Source organism: Hippocampus guttulatus, chromosome 5 (genome assembly GCF_054856545.1).
Source record: "Hippocampus guttulatus isolate MCC_2025c chromosome 5, RoL_Hgut_1.0, whole genome shotgun sequence".
Taxonomy (NCBI): domain Eukaryota; kingdom Metazoa; phylum Chordata; class Actinopteri; order Syngnathiformes; family Syngnathidae; genus Hippocampus; species Hippocampus guttulatus.
Genome location: NC_141265.1, coordinates 4,146,442 through 4,168,962, shown reverse-complemented (window position 1 = coordinate 4,168,962; position 22,521 = coordinate 4,146,442). Strand labels below are relative to the sequence as shown.

Sequence of the window (22,521 nt, the reverse complement as noted above, 5' to 3'; positions counted from 1 at the left end):
GATTTTTAACTGCACAATTTGTCTTTTTGGTTCTTTCATACAGGGTGGTGCTGCTTAAGTACAATAGACATGAGGATGATCAGCCCCATCTACTCCGTCCTGGTGTTGAGGATCACAGACTGTTGGAGTTGAAAAAGACGGTACAAGAAAAGAAAGGATAAGTGACGGCGTGGGACCGCGGAGGCATGGAAATTTAAAGATCGAGAATACATCTCAAACACCCATACAGACCTTCGTCACTCCTTTCTTGGAGAACATGGCCACCTTTTCCAACTCACATTGAGAATGTGCTTACTTTACCGGTGACTGTAAAGTGACTTGTTTGTTGTCTACACATCTTTATTATATTATTATTTTTCTAGTGTGACAGTTTATGTTGAAGAAAACGGTTCCTACATCAATACCAGCGTCTGCCCTGTGACTGAAGTGGGTGGGCCTGATTTTGCTGGGTGGAGCACTTGGTTTTGGGGGTTGTGCTATGGTCAGCTGCTTACTCCCGTGTTGTTCATACTCGGCTTCAGAAGGAATCTCTGTGCGGCCCCGAGACAAGGGATAGTAAGCGGAGGAGAAAATAGTACAACAAGAAGCAAAGGGGGGTGGCGGCGCTTCGGCGCAGGCCAGGTGTCTGTCCGTGGTCTGTAGTTCATAATTTTCTTTTGTTTGGTGATTGTGGGAAGGCCCCAGGGCCACCGCGCCCTGAGAGACTGCAGTTATGGTGAAATTGGCCAACCCCACATACACCCAGTGGCTCCTAGAAGCCATCAAGAAGGTCAAGAAACAGAAGCAGCGACCGTCTGAGGAGCGTATTTGCAATGCTGTCTCTATGTCACATGGCCTGGACCGCAAGACTATTCTGGAACAGTTAGAACTCAGCGTCAAAGATGGGACCATCCTTAAGGTTACCAACAAAGGTCTCAACTCTTACAAGGATCCTGACAACCCCGGGCGCTTGGCTCTTCCCAAGCCCAAAGGGAGCAGCAACTCTGGAGGCGGAGGCGGCAGCAGTGGTGGCAGCAGCAGCAGCAGTAGCGCTAGCTTCCAAAGCCATTTGGGGAAGAAACCTGGACTTGACTGGAACAAGTTGATCAAGCGGGCACTGGAGGGCCTCCACGAGCCAGGTGGCTCCTGCTTGAAAAACATTGAGCGCTTTCTTAAGTGTCAGGCCGACGTGGCAGCCTATCTGTCGGGCAGCGGCTCCATGGGGCCTGGCATCTTCCACCAGCAGCTACGGGTGGCCCTCAAAAGGGCGGTGGCCCATGGACGTGTGGCAAAGCAGGGTCCACTTTTTCAGTTCATCAGCCGCAGCAGCTCCCACCATGACGGCACTGGGATGGTATCCCTGGAATCACTGCCCCCTGTCCGCCTGCTGCCTCATGAGAAGGACAAGGTAAGAATGCAACTGTTGTGTACACCTGAAGCACACACTTAGAAAACAAAAACACTGTGACATTCATTGTACATATTACCTCCTCAGTACTGGGTACAGGGTTAAACACAATAAATCTGCATTTCTTCTTATGTTTGGCACTGCACTTTGTTACCTGGCAGTTGTTGCTGCAGTTCATTGAAACAATATCAATGCCAGCTAAATAAGCATGCGGTTTGTCATCTTGTTGGTTATGGTCCATGCACACGATTGAGGCATGCTGCTACTTTGTTAGACGTCTGGTGGGTCAGTTGTGAGCAGAGGTCAACAGGGGAAGGAAGTCACATGGCTCCCAGCCACTGTGGACCGTCTGCAGCTCTGTTCTCCCTCTGGACATGGAAGGAGCAAAGAGAACTGGAGGAACACAGTTGAGCAAACGAGAACAGAGGATTGCATAGTGGTGCCATATGAATCCGGATGATGCAAACCACAAAGCTCCGAAAGAGAGAGAGGGGCAGAGACATGGAGTGAGAAGAAAGCGAGAGAGGCAGAACGAGCTGTAGAGCGCGGGAGAGGCAGACATGCAGGCGACAGAGGAGAGCGGGAACACACCCACATTTGTAACCTGATCAGAGAGACAGAGGGAGCAGCCAGTTACTAACCTCTGCTTCCAAGGGCCAGAGGACATGTACACACATATGTCCGGACTAAGAAATACAAACTGTTAGAGCCTTCTGATATATGCGCTTAAACAAACTTTGGCAGAGTTTACACACTTCTTTTTTTCCAACTAAGTTTGTGGCCTGTCACCTGTTAACAAATTCAGACAGCAGATCTTGGATGACTTGGTCTGCTACTGTTTTGACCGGCTCCCGTCTTGATCTTTGTGGGTGTGTACATGCTTTTGCAAGTGCCCAGCTTCCTTGAAGGCTCCATGCAGGTGCAAGAAAAGATTAGCCAGGAAAGTAGGATGCGCTCACATGGGATCTGTATGACAGTAACCTGCTTATCTGTGAATGGTGCACCAATGAAGATGACCAGAGATCAACTTTCTTCTCTGACTCAGCTACTGAGTGCAATTGTGCCCCACTTAGTACCATTACAAAAACAAAACAAAAAACAACAACCTACTAAATCAACCTCTTCATGGCTTGAAAAAAATCCCATTGTTTATTCAGATATTGAGGTGTAGATGGTAATATCTGTGATCATCATGACACATGTTGGCAGGAATTGGGGATTCTTTTATGTTGTCTGGCTTTTTAAGTTTCTCTCTTCTCCCTATTCGTCTTGTTTTAAAGTTGCGCTGTTATTGATGCGTGATTGTGTGATGTATATGACGTTAGATTTGTTTGAACCTATTATGTTAGGCAGCATTAGCTGACTATGCTTTAGAGCAGTGTGTGCAACAGCCACAGGCCACTGCATGATCGCCCTCCAGTTTTCATAGCCTTCCAGTGGCGCATCATTGCCTCGCATGATCGCCTTCGCTTATGATTTCTCAAGGAGAAGAGGGGAGAGAGCCGCTCAGTGAAGTCGGGGCAGGGAGGAAAAAAATCAAAACAAATTGCTAAGAACCAGCTCTGACCCCATTTGTGAGATTTGCGTACTCAATTCTCTTATGTTTGTGTCAGAGTGCACCATTCAACGAGATCCCATACCCGTCTGTCTGCCCCACCCCCCCATCCTAATAGGGTGCCATTGCCAGGTCATGAAGGGGGGTTGAACGGGGATCGAAGTCAACCAGGGGTCATGGAAAAATAGACTCCAAACCTCATTGCCTCCCTGAGCACCCGTTAGCAGTATGAAGCTTTGGCCATTAGGTGGGATGGGCTTTGACGTGGAGCCTTTGTGCGTGGGGCTGTGTGATTACATAGTTGTGTGCATGATGTTCATCCCGTCATAATAGGCAAGAGCGATCTCCCTGCCCTGCGATTGCCCTCTTCCTAACAGCTGGAGTGGGGTGAACCAGAGTTCTCGATGTCGACGTGCAGTGTCACGGTGAGGACGTGTGAAAAAGCCACTTGCGCACACACACATGCAGTGACTTCCCTCCAAAATGTGCCACTGACCATGTAACCGGATTGTCGGTTTCATTGGCTCTGCAGCTTTTGCTTGCTTTTGGTTGTTGGTGGTGAGAAAGAAGCTTAAATGAGGCCACATTGTTAATGATGAACACTAATTGATAAATTGCATAATCAATTCTACTTATTAGACCCCCCCCCCCCCCCCATCTGTCTATCTGATGCCATGCATGCATGACACCCGCTTGCTGAAGGTTAAGACACCATTTGCCATGTTTGACTGAATGCACAGCACCCCTCAGACATTGATTATATGCCTTAAATGCCTACCGCCTCTTGGTTGTTTTTCTTCTCTCCTTTACTCATCCCAGCTACACAATGGCATTAGTCACTTGAGAGTAGTTAATGCATTTGCTGGGAGGACGGAACCATTTACCTGGTTGAATTCACAACACAGGATTGTTGGGAAGATGGCTTAGTTAGGTGCCCAGAAAATACCTTCATCAAGTGTATTATTGTTGTTTTTCTGTTAACCGTGCACTGGAGTAAATTAATTTTCCCAGGAGAAACTGAACCCGTGTGACAGTATTTTTGTCCAACTCCCATCATGCCAGACAGTGTTTTGGGAAACTGTTCTCATTTTGCACAAGATCAAATTGATTACCATAAAAGATGCTTTTTGGTGTTTGTTTACATCTTAGAGGCTGAAACTTAAACATTGCAAAACCGGCACGCATACACATAAAACAGTAATTTTTCTTTTTTTTTTTTTTTCATACAGATAACGGTGTTGTTAAATACCCCAATTAATACAGAGCTCCAAGAACACGACAAATAATTTGTCTACCATGTCAAAACAATTATACCCATACTCTCTTTCCTCAGATGTATACTTTTCAGTTGAGGTCAGAAATTTGCCACTTTTTGAACATACCTTTCACTTTTGGTTTGGTTCAAAGTTGGATGCAATTCCTCAACTTAGTGCTTTGGTTGATCAAGTTTGGTCGAGGTAACATCTGAACCCGGTGCACACCAAACAAGTACCGTATTTTCACGACCATTCGACGCACCGTATGGTTGGGCGCAGTCTCATTAATGGGTGCTATTTCTGTATTTTACACATAGACAAAACGCACTGTATTATTGGGCGCAATTTTAAAGTGGTAAAACATACGCCAGCTTAAACATACGGCATGCATGCGCGCACGCTAAAAACACGTTAGCTTGTAGCATACGGTAGCATGCCAAGACATACAGATACAAGCTAAAAACACGTTTTTAAAAAGGCAACGGAAAACTGAGTTCCGTTGTATTTTATTTAGCCATCGTACAATGTGCTCACGTTTTTCGATCAATCATCACCCAGAAATCCATCAAAGTCCTCATCCTCTGTGTCAGAATTGAACAATTGTGCAAGTACCGGTAATCCATCAAAAACGCCGTGTTCCCTCTCGTTGTCAGTCACTCTCATTGCCATGTGGCTCCACAGAAATGATGCCGGCTTTGCCAAAAAACTCGAACAACAGTGCAAGCAGACACGTTCGTCCAAGCAGCCACAATCCATTCGCAAATTGTGGCGTAACTCGCCACAATTTAAAGTTTAAAGTTGTGTTTGCCATCGATCATTCATTGTTCCCATGCCGTTCGCAACTTTACTTTGAACGCCCGGTTGATGCCGATGTCCAGCGGTTGGAGTTCTTTAGTCAAGCCTCCGGGAATAACGGCAAGCTCAGAGTTCATTTGCTTGACTTGGTTTTTCACCGCTGCTGTGAGATGGGCACGCATGCCAAAAGCATAACCGACGGCTTGAAGTTTGAACTGAGCTTCGTAGGCGTGTCTCTTTGTAGAATTTATTTTCGGGGGTTCTTAGAAACCAAAACCGAAGTTGTTTTGCAACAATGCACATAGCCACACTCTATACAGGTGTTGGTACCTGCTTGGGGCGTACCTTTAGCGTCCACTTACACGCCCACCCTTCACTCATTGGCGGACTTCTTCCCCGCATGCCTATCCTCACTCACATCTGCCTTTTCTCTCTCTCGCTCTCCATATGTGTATATATATACACGCCCACCCTTCACTGATTGGCCGACTTCTTTGCCGCATGCCTGTCCACAGTCACTTCCGCCTTTTCTCTATATAAACAGCGTGTCGGCTGTCAGTCAGGTTTTGGAACTCGGCGCATAGACAAGACGCTCCGCATCATAAGGCGTCCTGTCCATTTTGGAGAAAATTTTAGACTTTTAATGGCGCCTTATAGTCGTGAAAATACGGTACACAGATAATGCTGACCTCAGCAGGTGAATTGTATGCGAATATTGAACAAATTTTTGCGTTGATTGTTTTTCTTTTTTTTTTTATTAAACATTTTCATGGTTCCCATCAATTTACATTTCACTATATTCATCCATACATTTGCAAATGACAGTGTTGTCACAACACCAAAAATGTTGACTTTGATACGAAACCTGCATGAAGTCCCTTGATACCACCACTGAAACAATAACATGGCAAAAACATAAAACAATGCATAAGAATATTTGTAATTGCACATATACCCATGGTTGAAATAGATAAGCGGGCAGTCTTCTTCATCAAATGCACTTGAGCGGGTAAGTAGCGCGCTGTGCGTCAGTGAGAGCCGTTTTGACAAATGATCAATCAGTAATAGTCATTGTTTAATTTAAAATGGTCCCAATCCCCAGATTTCAACCTCGTAAAAGTAGACGTTTTCTGATTTCTGACATCAGATATTTGGGGGGATAGGGCCCAAAGCAGCAGCTTCCATCAAGAATGTTATCCCATTGGTCTTGTGTGATCTACTTCCTATTTTGCTCAATACATTGCTGGATCTGTAGAAATGTATGAAAATCATCCTTCTCCAATCTGAATTGTCCCCTTTAGATTTTGACAACTTTTCACTGACCTTTTTCTCAATGCAGAATGCTGGCAAGTTGTCAACACATGAAGTAACCGTCCTTTAAACCTGCATTGATGTTCTCAACATGAAATTTAGATGCTCCTCTCAGCTGTGGTGTATAAAAGAAAACATTCTAATAATCAGATAGCATTTGTCTATGTTGTCACACGCTAGTCGAAGCAGGTTCTTACTACATACAATAGTCACAAAATGTTAGGGATAATTAGTTTTTAGTTAGAAAATTCTGGAGTGGCGGCCCAGTGGTCGACAGGTTAGCGCGTTGTCACAGTGCAGAGGTGCAGGGCTACATTCCAGCTCCGGCCTTCCTGTGTGGAGTTTGCATGTTCTCCCTGTGCCCGCGTGGGGTTTCTCCGGGTATTCTGGTTTCCCCCACATTCTAAAAACATACAGTTCATGGCGGGTTAATGGAACACTCTAAATTGTCCCTAGGTGTGAGTATGCACGCGGATGGTTGTTTGTCTATATGTGTTCTGCTATTGGCTGGCAACCGGCTCAAGGTGTACGCAGCATACTGCTTAAAGATGGTTGAATAGGCTCCAACACGCCCTACGACTCTTGTGAGGATAAGTGGATCAGAAAATGGATGGATGACATTTCTGGAGGAACTTCAAATGCACAGTAGACGCTACAAGTGAACTCAATTTGACCTTTTCTAAACGAAGACAAAAATGACCATGTCCAACTGTTCAACATTTTTATTTTATTTTATTTTTTGCACAACTAGCTTTTCGCTGATGAGGAGCTGAATGATGACATTGACAGAAGGCATTTGATACATGAATGGACCAATAAATTTCCTGGTTCAATGAGAATTAGTATTTCAACCGTCCTCTTCATGTTGCTGTAAGGACTTTTCGCTTGTATGGTAAATGGGCGTTCACTTGTAGAGCACTTTCCTACCTTAGGTACTCAAAGCACTTTGAAAGTTTCCTTATTTACCTAATGATGATGCAGGATGAGTATCTATCTCAGGGTTCAGTATCTTGCTCAAGTACACTTTGAAGATCGAACCCACAATCTTTGAGACCAAGACGGCACGGAACAATTGATCAATAGATCCTTGCCATGTCAACCAGGATGTTCTGAGAGCCAAGTGGGCACTGAGCTTAGTGTCAGAGTGTCATTAGCGGGTTGCAGCAAAGATACAGTCACATAAAGGCCTGAATGTAGTGGGAAATGTATTGGTCCATTCGTGGAGCAAACAACTGTTGTGAATTTTGCCATTCAGCTCCTAGTTAGAGAACAGCAAGTTGTGCAAAAGGTTTTAACAGCTGGAGAGTTAAGTTTCTTCCTCACAAGGGTTGCGGAGCATGCTGGAGCATATCCCAGCTGTCTTCGGGCAGTAGGCGGGGGACACCCTGAACCAGTTGCCAGCCAATCGCAGGGCACACAGAGACAAACAACTATCTGCGTTTCACACTGGAACCAATGCAAACTTTGCTTTCATCGGAGAACATGACTATGGACCCCTCAGCAGCAATCCAGTCCTTTTTGTCTTCAGCCCAGGATTCTGACGCTGTTTGTTGTTCAAGAGTGGCTTGACACAAGAAAGAGACGAGGCACGGAGATTGTTGACATTGGTCCACAGCACCTTAGCCAATCAGGATGCAGAACACAATGCACTGTGAAAAAAAACCTGCACAAAAAAAAAAATCTGAAACAGCGAAGTCGTGAAAGGTCAACCGCATGATAGCAAGGGTTCACTGTACAGCGATTATATCTTGACAGGTGGTGCCAAAATCTTTTTGTGGCGGCCCGTCACACACCAAAAGTGTGTGTGGGAAACATTGTAGCTGTTACGTCTTTATGTACAGATCCAAACAATAACATGATTGAACGTTTCAGTGAATTAAGACAGTAAAGCCAATCACAAAATATGCATAAAATGCTAAGTATCGGCTGATCCGGTGTGTCCTTTCAGATCTGTGTTACAGTCGCACGCTCGCACCGTAATGTTAAGAAAATAGCATCCATTGATGTATCGAAAAAATTCAGCGAACTATTTGATGAACACCACGGGCCGTGTATAAACCACGTGAAAATAGCACAGTGTCAATGTGCCAACGGTGAATTCTATGACATTGATGATATGCATATGTCTGTGTTTCAAGTTTAAAATACTTGACCTGACCTAAGATCGATTAGATTTAGATGTATAGAAAAAACACAAGAAACAGTGGCAAAAACCGAAAGTGTAGACGTATTCGATGTCATGATGAAAGCAGTACGTTCAGAAAAGGAGAAAAACAAAGAATTTCAAAAGAGAACTCCAAGGTAGGTGGGTCTACAACGTGTAACTCGACAGGTTTTGAGTTCTGAAACAGTCCGAATGTTTGATGGTTTGTGTTTAATTTTTTGATGAAAAAAAATAAAAAGATTAAAAAAACCAAAAAACAAAACTTTGTCCTACCTACCGACCCTATGCTTAAATTTCATGTTAGCTGAAACACAAAATCTTTTTTGTTAAAAAAAAAAAAGCCTTGCGAAACCGTGAAGTGACAAACGTGCAGCCAAGTTTAACTATACTTGGCTGCCTTGGCGATCCTGTCAGACCTCACAGACAAAAGAACCAGAACCAGAGGCAGATGGCTTGAAGTCTAATGAACCAACATTATTTTGCGCCCAGGGGGAGCAGTTATCTCTCGCTCTATGACAAGTGTGACATGAATGACATTTGGCATGAGAAAGGCAACTCTGTGAGGCCTTTCATATGGGACTACTTCACTACCCCCCCAAAATGGAGTCAATGTGGTACACAGCTGTGGAAGTGATGCTGGAGAGTAGCCAGCCCGTTCCATTTAATGTGGTTATTTAGCTCTGTGTCTGCCTGGATTTTTGAGGAAATGAGTAGGGCTGGCAGTATCAATTGATTTTTTTAAAATTGATTACTCCATCGATTAATAGAATAATTAGATACCATTTTATTTTGATTTGAAACGTATTATAAACCCACGTTTTTGGCCAGATACTGTTTATTTACTAATTATTTTTATTTGGGAATGATTACTTCAGTGACTCCGAAGTGCAAATCAAAAAATGTATTTCAAAGCCGAAAAAAAAAAGAAAAAGAAAAAGATAAACCATAAAAAAGATCATACAAACACAAATCAATAACACAAAAACAAATCAGCAGCAAATCAAAAATCACAAGCCAATATGCCATATGAACAAAAAGGGTAATCGTAAACACAAATCAAAAAGACCCCAAAACAAAAAATGAAACGACGACTAATTTCCAAATTACAAAAACAAAGAACTAAGTTATTGGAAATTAAAAAAAAAAAAACAAAGACAAGAAGCAACAGAAAAATCACAAATACAACAAACTTTTTTCCCCCCTTTGCTGTTGTTTTTTTTGGTTTTTGGATGTTTTATTTATGATTGCAATGACGACTTTATTTGTTCTGTTATTTGTGTTTGTGATTCGCACTTCAGGGCCGTCGTAGCTTAGTGATTAAAAAGGCAACAACTCCTCAACAATTAAGCAATATGACACAAGAGGGATCGATGTGGTACATAACACCCTTTTTTGAAACCGATTCAGTTGATGCTTTGGTTATTGTTTTCCAAACTAATAAGCAATAACTATGCCCACACATGCTCAGAGCCTCTCACCATGTGCAGCTCCAGAGCGGATAAAGAGTGTAACCCCCTCTTGAGAGGACTGGTACCAGAGCCCAAGCCGTGCATCGGGGCAGCCCGACTTTTTCAAGTCTGTACCTCTCGACCTTGGCCTTCAGCTCGGGCTCCTTTCCGACCAGAGAGGCGACATTCCACATCCTTAGAAGCCAGCTTATGTAGCCGGGGATCGAATTGTCCCGCCTTCGTCTGCTCCCCAGCTCACCCTGCACCCGACGCCTATGGACCTTCCCACAGGTGTTGAGCCCATGTGAAGGGTATTCCACGTTGCCTTTTCGGGCTTTGCCCAGCCGGGTCCAATTGGGGCAAGTCCGGCCATCAGGCGTTTGCCATCGAGTGCCATCTCCACGCTTGGCTCCATGGGGGGCCCCGGTGACCCGATAAGGGCAAAGGAAAAGGTTGTCTATTATTTTTATTCATCATAAAGGATCTTTGAGCCATGCGTTGTCTGTTCCCCTAATCTGTCAGTTTATTGGTAAGAAATGTATTTGAAATTGATGGATTTTACGGTATCAAGGTCGCATATCATGAACCGGAAGGAGTCGGTATTCACAGTTTGAAATGCATTCAGACACAAAAGAAACCTCAGCAAGGTTGTTTTTTTTAAATTTCTGTGTGATATATGCAGTATTGGAAACAGTCAAATTTGGTGACTGTTTTTAAAGGGGAAAACATTTTGACTATCAAACTGGGTCACCATCTATAGCCTAGAGCGGACCACCGTTTCTAAGAACACCCCATACATATGTTTATATGTGAAGGTGTATGTTTTATAAATACAACGTACACATATATGTATGTGTATATGTATAATTGCTGACGGTTCTCTGCTCCACATTTCAGCCCATTTATCAGTTAAATGGTGAAAATTTCAGGTGCCAGTGTGCTCCTAGTAAAAAAGTTAGTCTGGAGCCTTCTTTTGGAAAAAGTATGGCACAAAAGCCAAAGAAGATGCAAAACACACACCCAGGGTTATGATGCATGAGATTCTTCCACCATATGAAGAGGTGTGGCATGATGCTTTGCATAAGGGTGGTTCAAACTCACCTCTTAATTCGACTGTAGAGGCAGATTTTTTTGGGTCATATTTCAAATTGTTTTTGACCTCAAATGCCATTCCAACCATTTGTATGGCAAAGGTTGTCTCACTTAAACCAACCATTCAACCATCAACTACAATTTTGAGCTATATTTGTCGTTTCTCCTTGCACATTGTGTCCGGTAACAGTGATCAATGAGCTTGTGTTCGGGATGCAGGCAGGAGAGAGGTGTGTGTTGGGGGGGGGGTTGCTGAGATTTGGTTCCCATTTTAATGAGATCCTTGACTTGAGACAAGACAAGGACAACAGCACTGCTTTCCTCTTGTTCTTGTTTGCCTCCATTGTTTCCACTCTTTCCTGTCTCAGTAGACTGCCCTCTCATTGGATAACAACCGCCAGTTGCATAAAAAGAAAACCAGGCCACCCCTGTTTTGTATTCTCTGCACATACAGACAGTATGACAATGTGAAGTGGAGCCTCAAGAAGCTATTGGTGAGCACTTGAAAGTATGTAGGTGATCCTAAACCAAGTGTTGGCAACTTAGCTTGGCCCTGGGCCAAATTTTTTCCTAACAATCCAATTATGGGCCTAAAGTACATTTTCATCGGGCAATCCCAGCTTTTCCATTGAATGTTTTTTTTCCATCAATAGGGAAATAACTAGGGCTGCCACAAACCTTTTTTTGGGGTGGAGGAGGGGGGACGCGAATCGACTAATCACCAGCAGTAGTTGCCATTTGTCGACTAATCGGATGTTATGTAAATCGCGGCATATCACACCAAGAAGCAGCTGCTCTTAGATAACTGATTAATTTACAGCTTAAATTATTTTAGGTTTGTACAAATTAATTTAAAAAACTATCACGGACAAATTAATTATATATTAAAAAAAACGATAACGGTTATAGTACATTCAACATGATTGAACATTGATTAAACATTGCTGCTTGTACCAGCATCTCTGACATGTTTATAAATGATGGAGCAACCTAATTTAGGGGCGATACTGTGGCCTTAATTTTATTTTATTTTTTTAACTCTAAATGTCTATTTTATTTAAAAATGAAACCAAAAACTAAACACTATACAGAGTTGCACTATCACCATGTAACTATAGGCCAGATATCACTGGCGGACAATTGCCGACCATTGTCTTAAAACAGCGGTGCCCAAACCTTTTGGATCGAAGATCTACTTTTCGATCAACTAACCTCCCGGGATCTACCCTTACCGGCACGAGCGCGCGCACCCACACACACACACGCACACGTACGCCATGATGAGAAACAGCCTGAAACTGAGGCATGCGACGCACTTTTGCAGCCTGTTAACTATCGTAGCTCACACGTACCCTTTTAAAGTGCTTCCCTGGGCCCTCCTAGATTCCTATTCTTTGCCCGTGCCCTCGGTGAATTGTACACGAAGCAAACTCTGAATGATAATAATGATGATAAAAGATAGAGCGCAACAGTTCTGATCACAAGCTGCAATTGCAGACTGCTGAGAGCTAACAACTTCCGGTGACGTAATCACGCGCCACCGTAAATTCAAGATTTACCTGCTTTATTTTATTTTTTAAATATTTTTTTGGGTGAAAATTAGACTCATAAGATGATTAGGGTGCAGTGTACATTAACACAAAAAATATCTTACTAACATGTACAAAGACACACAAATGGTTGTTTGTTTTTTTTCTCCTCGACACTCCTCGGATCTACTTGGGACCTGTCTTAGATCTACTGGTAGATCAGGATCGACCTAATGGGCACCCCTGTCTTAAAAGCTTGCATTGCTGGCTGCACAGACCCGATTGCCTGTTTGTGTTACTACATATGTGCTATACAGTACCTGCGGCAACACTGAGGTCGCATTTCAAGTCCAAGTCCACCATTTAAGATAACTCACTAACTGGTAACAGCTGTGAGGAGTACTTTTTTTGGGGGGGGGGGGGCGGGGGGTGTCACAGTTTGTTACTGTATATTGCTGAAATTGAATAAAGGACCACAGTGCCTCACACAAATTGACAGCTTAGAATAGACATGGAATGTGAAATGGCATCCAGGACATGATTCCAGTGGTCTGTTGTTTGTAGAAATGTGAAAGCAGGGCTATGTTGACTTATTAAATGCCGAACCAGAGAGCAAAATTGTTCCCAGGAGGAACTGAAGATTGCGTTTTCAATGATTCAAAATCCCTGTCACCGTGAGGGGATTAGCGTGTTTTTTTTTTTTTTTTTGGATCTGCTTGTGCTATACTTACACTTGCAACTGGTAGCTGAAAACAAGATGCAATGTGCTTCTCCACACAAAATGTCCGGAAAACTGTGTTGCTGGCTCAGTTTGTTTACTTCTGTGCAGTCGGCCCACTCAAAGGGTGAAATGTCAGGAATGACTGAGGCGTGGATCTCTCTTGCCACTTCCTTCCATGCTGAATGTATGATCCTTTTGTCTCATTCCGCCGTTTCCCATTGGACGCACATTGAAATTTGTTTAACGACTTTGATAAGCATCTGTCAGACTTTCTTTTTATGATAGCAAAATGACACTAATTTGTTTGCAAATGTATTTTTCATGCTGTCCAGTACTTGATCCACTCTGTTGTTTTCAACACATCTGTGTGAAACATCAATAAAAATGGAATACGATAATTTGCAGATCATGTTCAGCCTATATTTAATTGAATACACCACAATGTTCAAACATGACCCATCTTTTTTGCGATTTGTGACAAGCCATGAAATTCAAAGTCACAAATTAAAATGTTGCTCACAACAATAGTGTATCCGTTTCATCATTAATTAGCTTGTCTTTGTCATGCATTCAATTAAATATAAGTTTAACATGATTTGCAGGTCATTGTATTCTGTTTTTATTTATGATTAACACTTTGTCCCAACTTCATTGGAATTGGGTTTGTGCAGTACAGACATCGTATTATCACCTTGCGTGCCCAATTTCACCCCTCTTTTCGTTGCCTATTATTTACAACCCTCTTTTAATTGTTGACCTCGTTTTACGGACACCCACACGCAATGCCTCTTTCACCATGTGCTGGGGTGGCTGTGTTAGTAGAGGGTGAGGTTGGTGGAGGCAGCCAGAAGGTGGCTGAGTCTGAAGAAAATGAATCCAATAAATCAAGCTCCTGCATCTTGTCTCCTCCCTGCCAGGACCTGCCCGCTGCCCCTTGCTCTACTGCCATGCAAGTGCAGACATTTGTAAAGCAGCATTGGAAGAGCCAAACGTGTTTTCATCTTCATTTCAACCCTGAAAGTGTTATTTCGAATTGATGAGTTCATTATTTTGAATTCAAAATCCACATTTTATCTTCTCGTAACACATTTGTCAAGATTAGGGATGCTCCACTAGGCCTTTTTTTCAACCGCGTATCAGTACTTGAGCACTCGCTGATACAGAGTACTGATAATGTCCTTATGTTTTGCAATTGAAAATGGGTTGAATCAAGTATATTCCCCCCAAAACAAACCTTTCTTGAAAATAGTATAGTTTGCTCAAATATTACACTTTTTATAGCGTGTCCTTATTAGATGAACGTGCAATGATTAATCGATTATCAATTAATTGATAATCTTGTTAATTGAGAATTGATTCATCATTTCATTAAATACCTTTTTTTTTTTTTTGAAATGGCCCAAATCCTCAGAATTTCAGCTTTTCATCACTAAATCAGCTTCTCATCACAGATTTTTGTCATTCTCCATGAGACTCTCAACAAGTCGTGGGGAAGAGGAAGGACCTTTTGAAAGTTATTTATTTACTGATTTCTCCTAAACAAATTGATAACACTGAAAATGCAAGCTGAAACATTACTGATTTAAAAAATTTAAAAACACAAATTGCGCTTGTTAGTGAAAAATGGGCCATCATGGCCTGATGATCCCTTTAATATCTTAACTGCTTATATCAAGATACCTATGTGAGAACGATATACCACCCAGCCTCATATTAATCCCAATTGATCTCTTGGCATTTCCTTAAAAGGTACATTTTAATGTACAGTGGACCCCCGCGGACAGCCGGCTTGCGAATCGGGATGGTCTGCACATAATTGATGCACATTGAAGTGTTTTGGGGGAATGAATATATATATATATATATATATACACACACACACACACACACATATATATATATAGACACACACACACACACACCGTCAGCATGTTAGTGTAGAAGTTGTGGGCTTGAATCTGCCTCGGCCTTCCTGGGTCGACTTTTTGCATGTCCTCTCCATGTCCGCATGGGTTTTCTCCGGGTATTCCTGTTTCCTCCCACTTTCCAAAAACATGTATGATATATTGATTGATTGCTATCTATATCTATATTCTCCCTAGGTGTGACTTTAAGTGTGAGTGGTTGGTTGTCTCTGTGTGCCCTGCGATTGGCTGGCAACCAGTTCAGGGTGTGCCCCGCCTACTACCCAAAGGCAGATGGGCTCCAGCATGCCTCCTTAGGATAGGTAGATCAGATGATGGCTGGATGGACTACTTTTCAAAAATAGTTTAAATAATACGCTCAGCTGTTCACACAATCAGAATATATGAACGCTGTTCCATTGTGAATCACTTTAAAGGCATCATCATGTTATGTATCGGTCTATGGACGGGTGGATGGACGGATGGATAACTTCAAACTATCCGTTCTGGTATGTTTGACAGCAAGTGTATGACACATTGTTCTAAAAGTCACTAATGGCTGTCAGCTTGTAATCAAAACAACAAAGCTGCAGTTTTTGTTTCTGAAAGACCTTGACCCACTGTTGGATTGATTATTTTTAGTCATCATACATTCGCTTATGCCTGACATGATAAATTGATTATGCTTGCAAAGAAGAACGCTTATGCTTGCAATCATTAATTGACTATGCCTGCAATGAAGAATGCTTCTGCTTTTAATAGAGATACATTCTTTATTATGTACTCACATTTTATCCATTATATACTCACTTTTATAATCAAGAATGCTTGGTGCACTGTGTGGAAGTTTAGGGACGCAACCACCTTTCCGAGGACGTGGTTGGGAAGAGATAAGTGTTAAGACTAAACAGTGAGCAAGGGTGAACAGTGAATGGAGCCATCAACACCAGCTGCGGCGTGATGTTTTTGTGACAATTGCACACATGTACGTAATTTGCACTCACATACACACACATAGTCAAACAAGTTCAGTGTGTGTTCAACAGCCCCCACCCTTTAGGTTGGACACACCTATGTAGTAGCTTTCCCAATAAATGAGGAGGTGAAGGGGGAGATCGTTAGGGTTACGTGCCGAGAACTGAAACCGAATGCTTCTCCTCGTTCCCTCCTGGTACCAGAATCGAGTCTCCTGTCTCCTCCTTTTGTTTATTCCCGAGTGTCAAATTGGACAAACCTGACACCCACACTTGCAGCTTTTATCACATGGTTTTGTGTATATGCGAGTGGTGTGAAAGTTTGGAATAATAATCTGCGCATACAACATAAACAATGCAAAAATATTCACAGATTTAAAGTGTGAACAATTGGTCTGGTTATAATCTATTGACAAGGGGTTTTAAGATGGCAGTGCTGTCTGTCAAGTGTAAATGTGTGCATGTTTGTTGGTTATCATTGTTGGTACATTGTATCTTACCATTTTTTACCATATGCTGTCTTGACTATTGCTGGCAACATTTACCTCCCTCTATTGTATATTATTGTGATAAGTAATACTTCTGTGTTTCTTATGGCAACCCCACCATGCTTAGTCCATCATATTTTCTTTGCGATAATGTATTGTTCATTGCTCCCTGGGTACTTACTTGTCATCGAGCCTTAAGGTTGGAGTAGCAGAGTGTTTTGTATGTATAATTTGAATGGGAGATTTGGGTGGGATTAATTAAATGTTCTTCTTCACAACTCGCTTTCAGGCAAAATTGACCTTTGTTACCGATGTGCTCTTTTGCTTTTTGTTGGACTATGACACTGTTGCTTTTGCTGTGGCCCGAAACAAGAATAAAATTAAATAAAATGGGGCAGGGGTGTGGTGACAGGTCTTACAATACTTGGCAATCCGATTCAGATTGTTGACGTCATGATTATAATCCAAATCGATTTTTGATCCGAAATGATTTTCGAGCAAAAATTCTGGATCCCCGCTTTTTTTAATTCAATTTTAATTCCAAGTATTAATAAATAACTGCACGTCTCTGTGGGCAGACTAAGTCGAGGTCTTATCTCCTTCAGAATGTCCTCTTTCACTTGTGTACAAGGCTGAAATGGGTGTTCGGGTAAAGTTCTTTTTTGAAAATTTGTACTCTCTCAAAAGGTTTGCTGCATTTATTAAAATGGATGTTTCTCAACAGCGTTGAATTGATGCATCTCTTCGGTTATAAAGCAAGTAATGCTCACTGTCAGCAAATGGACTGCCCGACATGCCGTGTCTTTTTTTGTTGTTAGCAGCTGAAGCAAATGGGCGGGTTGGTCGAGTTTCAAATGGATTTATAGGTTTAGGTTCCTCGTGTTGCAGTGACTGGTTGATGTGAGCAGCCCGTTCCGCTTTCATCTGCCTTGAATCCAAAATGTTCCCACTGTGGCATTAGACGTGGAACTAATTATTTTTATGCCCCCCAACTTTCTGTAATTGCAAAACTACAGCTGCCGGAAAACTTTTTCTTCACATACGCCAATTCTTTCTTTCTCTCTGCATTGACACTGTTCATGCAGTCTGTGTGCGTGTGCGTGTGTGTGTGTGCGCGTGCGTGTGTGTGTGTGTGTGGGTGGGAGCATGTGCGTGTGTGTGTGTGTGTCCCTCCTCCCACAGCGGCAAGCTAGTTGAGAACAGTGGGAACGAATTAAGTGCAACTGAATGTTGATGACGTATGACAACAAACACACATGTAAATGACAATTTATCCAGTCCAGAAAAAAACTGTCCTATCCCATTGATTGATTGAGCGGTAAATTGATATAATAATTTTTGTGACTGGCTTTCAAACAAGCTCACATTCATTTTAGCAGTCACTGATGTTCCCAAACACATTCAGCCAACCCTCATCCATATAGGGCACACAAGATCCCTTTGTGACCCCATATTGACCCTGTAACATTGACCTCCTGTTTTTACTTTCTCCATCTTTCCTTCTAGCCGGTGGCAGAGCCCATCCCTATTTGTAGCTTCTGTTTGGGGACCAAGGAGCAGAATCGCGATAAGAAGCCTGAGGAGCTCATCTCCTGTGCAGACTGTGGCAACAGTGGTGAGTGTCCGTTTAAAAAGTGTGTATGTGTATGTGTGTGTGTGTGTGCGCGCGTGTGTATGTATGTATAAAATATGCCTTTGTTGCGCATAGAGCTGAACCAATGAGGGCTGGGCGATAATTCATTCTCAGTATGTATCGTGATAGACACGTGTTTGATATCAATAGAAAAGGCCTTTGATAAAATGCTCGATAGAAAACAATCTGAAAGCAAATGCCGACCGCTACATTGTGTGTGTTGTCGGCAGCGCGCAGCCGTGTCGAAACACAAAGTAGTAGTTAAACCGACGAAGAAGCTGCTAAAACAGCAAAGCAGCCTGCAAAGCAACATAGAAGCACCAGCTAAACTAATGACAAAAGTCCGTGCGCGCGTGCGAGTGTGTGCAGCATACTCACGCAGAATGAGAGTGGCGTAACTTCGTTGAAACAAGAGCTCAGTCAACTCTTGCAATAAGATTATATTGTATACATAGTGTACAAGTAAAGGAGTTTCCTGTATCGCACTCTCGGGCATGTTTGGAAATACTCTCTGGGGGCGCACATTCACTCCGAATGTTAGTTAACTCAAGCGCTGCTCAAAAATCTCTCTCTCTCACCCTCACCCCCCCCCCTCTCTCTCTCTCTCTCTCTTTCTCTCTCTCTTTCTCTCTCTCTCTCTCGATAAATTTATAGAGAGATAGACTGACTGATGTGACTGACTGTCGTATAGAGCAATAGGAAAGAAGGCCAGGTGGTAGTGAAAACTGAAGACGAAAAAACAAATTTGCTTTTCAATTTTAATGCTGTTTTATTTTTTTCTAATACTTACCACACAAAAAAGGAGCTGACTTAACAGCTTTCAAAACATTGATGTGGCTGTCTTTGAAAGGCATGATTGACATTCATTTCCTACCGTATTCGTGATGAAAGTGTTTAAAGATGAAGAGGCACAACATCCACAGATGACATTTCTCTGACAATTTCACTTCTTCCACGGTGTAACCAATGTGTAATCTGTCTGTGACTATTGTTGCTAAATGAGGTATTGTTAAATTGATGCAGGGAGATAGTGTACCTCCTTTCATCTGCAGCAGGTTTGTCACTGGCTGCTCATCAAGCAAAACCAAAGCAGACCTTTGTCTGACAGCATGTCATTTGTTTGACTATTTCGCGGGCACATTGGATTTAGTGAGCATTTGTGGAATGTTTCAACTCCCAAATGCTTTTCCCTCACTCCTTCGACAATGATTTAAGCGGGTCACCACTGTCAGTCAGCAACCACAAAACATTGACGTACGTGTTTGTGCATGCGTTTGTACCTGTCTGCAGGCCACCCGTCCTGTCTCAAGTTTTCCCCAGAACTCACGGTGAGAGTCAAGGCACTGTGGTGGCAGTGCATCGAATGCAAAACCTGCAGTAGCTGTCAGGATCAAGGAAAGAATGCGGTGAGTGGATGAGCGAAGATGGCAAAGTGACACATGAACAGTGCCAGTGTAGGCTCTGTTCTTTGCTTAGGAGCCAGATCGAGATGATGGTCGAAATACTATCTGTAGTTCTGAGATTGTGCTATTTTTGTCCGCTTGCCTTCATTGTTATTCAGATGTATGAAGTGAGATATCACTGCAATTCAAAGACACAACTAAATGCTTATTAGTTAAGGGGGGGGGGTTGTTTGTTTTTAATATCACACAATGTTTGATACATTAAGAAAAAAATGAAACATTTTAATGAGTAAATGACCTGAAACTGTCATATTTCAAATCAAAATATCCAGCGCAATTAAATAATGGACCGGGGTTGTTTCTATTTCCACTTATTTAATTTGTCTATCCTTGACATCATTACACCATGTATAATTAAAAGTATTCAGGTTGATTTCGGAGCTGAAAAATTTAAGGACAGTCTCACAAAAATCTTACAGTGGGAGGAAAAAGTATGTGAACCACTTGGTATTACTTAATTTTTTTGCATAGTCATTAGATGTAATCTTATCATCATCTAAATCAGTGGTCCCCAACCCCCGAGCAGCGGACCGGCACCGGTCCGTAGGTCATTTGATACCGGGCCGCACCGAAAGGATAAGTAACTTACCTTACTTCCGTTTTATTTATTTCGGAACCTGAAAGATGTTTAATTTTGAAAAATTACCAGATCCTCTGTTACATACGTCTGCAGCAGGGGTCGAGAACCTATGGCTCGTGAGCCATATGTGGCTCTTTTGATAATTGCATCTGGCTCGCAGATAAAACTAAATATACTCGCTTGTTTTAATCCATCCATCGATTTTTCACTGCTCACGTTCTGTTGCTGCAGTTGGCGGCAGGAGCAATTTTAATTGGATGATACTGGCCTACGTAGGCCATTGCTGGGGAAACAGGGAAACATCCCCTTTTGAATCAGCCCGCTCGGTCATTAGCTAAAAGCTAATCCTTCGATGAATAAGATGGCGACAAGAAAAAAGATGACGAGTATGGTATGGACTGAAGGATTCACCTTTGTGGAGAGAACAGGTTCTGCGGTGTGTCTAATTTGCAATGACAAAATACCATCGATGAAACAGTCGAATGTAAAGCGGCACTTTGACACGCACCCTGTTCCGTTCGCATCAAAATACGCTGCGGGAGACAGTAGTAAAGAAGCGTGCGAGCTACTGAGCAGGGTGCAAGCTTGCCAGCAGCAACTCCACATGTGGACCCGGCAAGCTGACTATAATTCCGGTAGTTTTGCTGGATCTTTAGCAATCGTGAGGAATGGAAAATAAATAACCTCACCCAATTTGTTTCTGGTGTTTACAAAACTGATACGCTTCATCAAAGTTCTTAGGATGTCCGGTGTGAATATCTCTCTCAAGGTCATGCCACAGCATTTCACTTGCATTGAGATTTGGACTTTATATATACATAGGGATGGGTATTGTTACGATTTTAAAGATAGTACTACACTTTGCGATACTGCCTATCGATCTGATGCCTTAACGTTATTCTTATTGGTACTTCTTTTTTTGTTTAGAAAAACACCAAAACAAAAATATTCCATCAAACACAACTTTTTTTTGGGTTTGTTTTCTTGATTAATGCACGTGTCTTGCATCTACAGTGACATTGATGTAGTCGTGGGCGATATGATGATCTTAGATCGTTCAGGACTTTAACAGGTTGATGATCTCATAAAGCTGAAACATCATTGAATAGTCTAGAGGGCACATTCTGTCCAGTTTAGCTTTATTGGGGCTCAGAGCCGCTGACGTGCAGCAACCAATCACATCATGCACAGGCCGCAGGGCAGTGGATGTCCTTCCTCCTAGTTTGTTGGTATATAGCGGGAAGCCATGGCTGTAAGCCAAAGCAAAACAGATTTGGTCCTGAACAAAAAAAACTCCACCTATATAGTGTGGGGAGGAAAAGGTGCAAGCCAAAGTTATATATAAAGTTTACAGAGACTCTGTCCTGACATCGGATGGCAACACGCTGAACCTATTTAATCACTTGTGGAGATCGCACACATGGCAGCCAGAGGCAGCCGCAAGATCCAAGCAAATACAGCCCACAGTAACACAGTCATTTAACAAGGGCACTCCACATGAAAAGAAACAAGCAAGCGTTGGAAAGACGTAACTGGGGCAGTGACCTATCTCGTTAAAGACATGATTGCCATCAAAAAGTTGAAAACAAGAAATTTAAAAGACTGCTCAAAGTAGTAGACCGGCGTAATAAATTGCCCGGCCGTAAGTATTTCTCCAGCACTGCCATTCCACGTCTCTACTCTGAATGCCGTGATAAGATCGAACGCCAAATTCAGACCGTTCCAGTTTTTCATGTAATGCTCGATAAATATATGAAAACATATCACTGTTTGTGTACTATTACTTTAAGTTGACTCTGTTTGACCTTGTGATCAGAAATTTGACATACTTTTTCCACCCACTGTAAATACTCAAATAATGATGATGTCATATTACCGTGAAATCTGGGCCTGAGGAGTTGAACACAAAGCTTCTTTTATTCTCTCGTATGAATGGAAACAGGTGGATGGTTTAATTGTTTTGCCTGGCACCTACTATGCATAGATAGACAAAGATAGATTCTATTGTTTAAAAAAAAAAATCAACATCTAAGTGAAATTTGATCATTTCTGACATAACGCTAATGTCCCATGGTTAGGAACCCCCCAAGTCCCATGGAAGAACCCCCCCCCCCCCCTCCACCCCCGAAAACTAATTTAATGTTGTTGATTTAATCAGACTCTTGCTTCCTCAATCAGATGTGCATTTGAATCCTCAATACGTGTTTGTGTCTCCGTGCTT

The 22,521-nt window shown here is 42.4% G+C and overlaps 1 protein-coding gene across 3 annotated transcripts in view; it reads left to right on the top strand.

Annotated features, from left to right (window-relative positions):
* Positions 1 to 22,521, top strand: part of kat6a (K(lysine) acetyltransferase 6A) — a 40,013-nt gene that overhangs the window by 1,405 nt on the left and 16,087 nt on the right. For all 3 annotated transcript variants that reach the window (XM_086110578.1, XM_086110576.1, XM_086110577.1), the window contains exons 2-4: positions 44 to 1,387; positions 18,131 to 18,239; positions 19,548 to 19,663. In XM_086110578.1, the coding sequence (XP_085966704.1) occupies positions 713 to 1,387; positions 18,131 to 18,239; positions 19,548 to 19,663 (900 nt within the window). In that variant the 5' untranslated portion in view covers positions 44 to 712. The remainder of the gene's footprint in view (positions 1 to 43; positions 1,388 to 18,130; positions 18,240 to 19,547; positions 19,664 to 22,521) is intronic.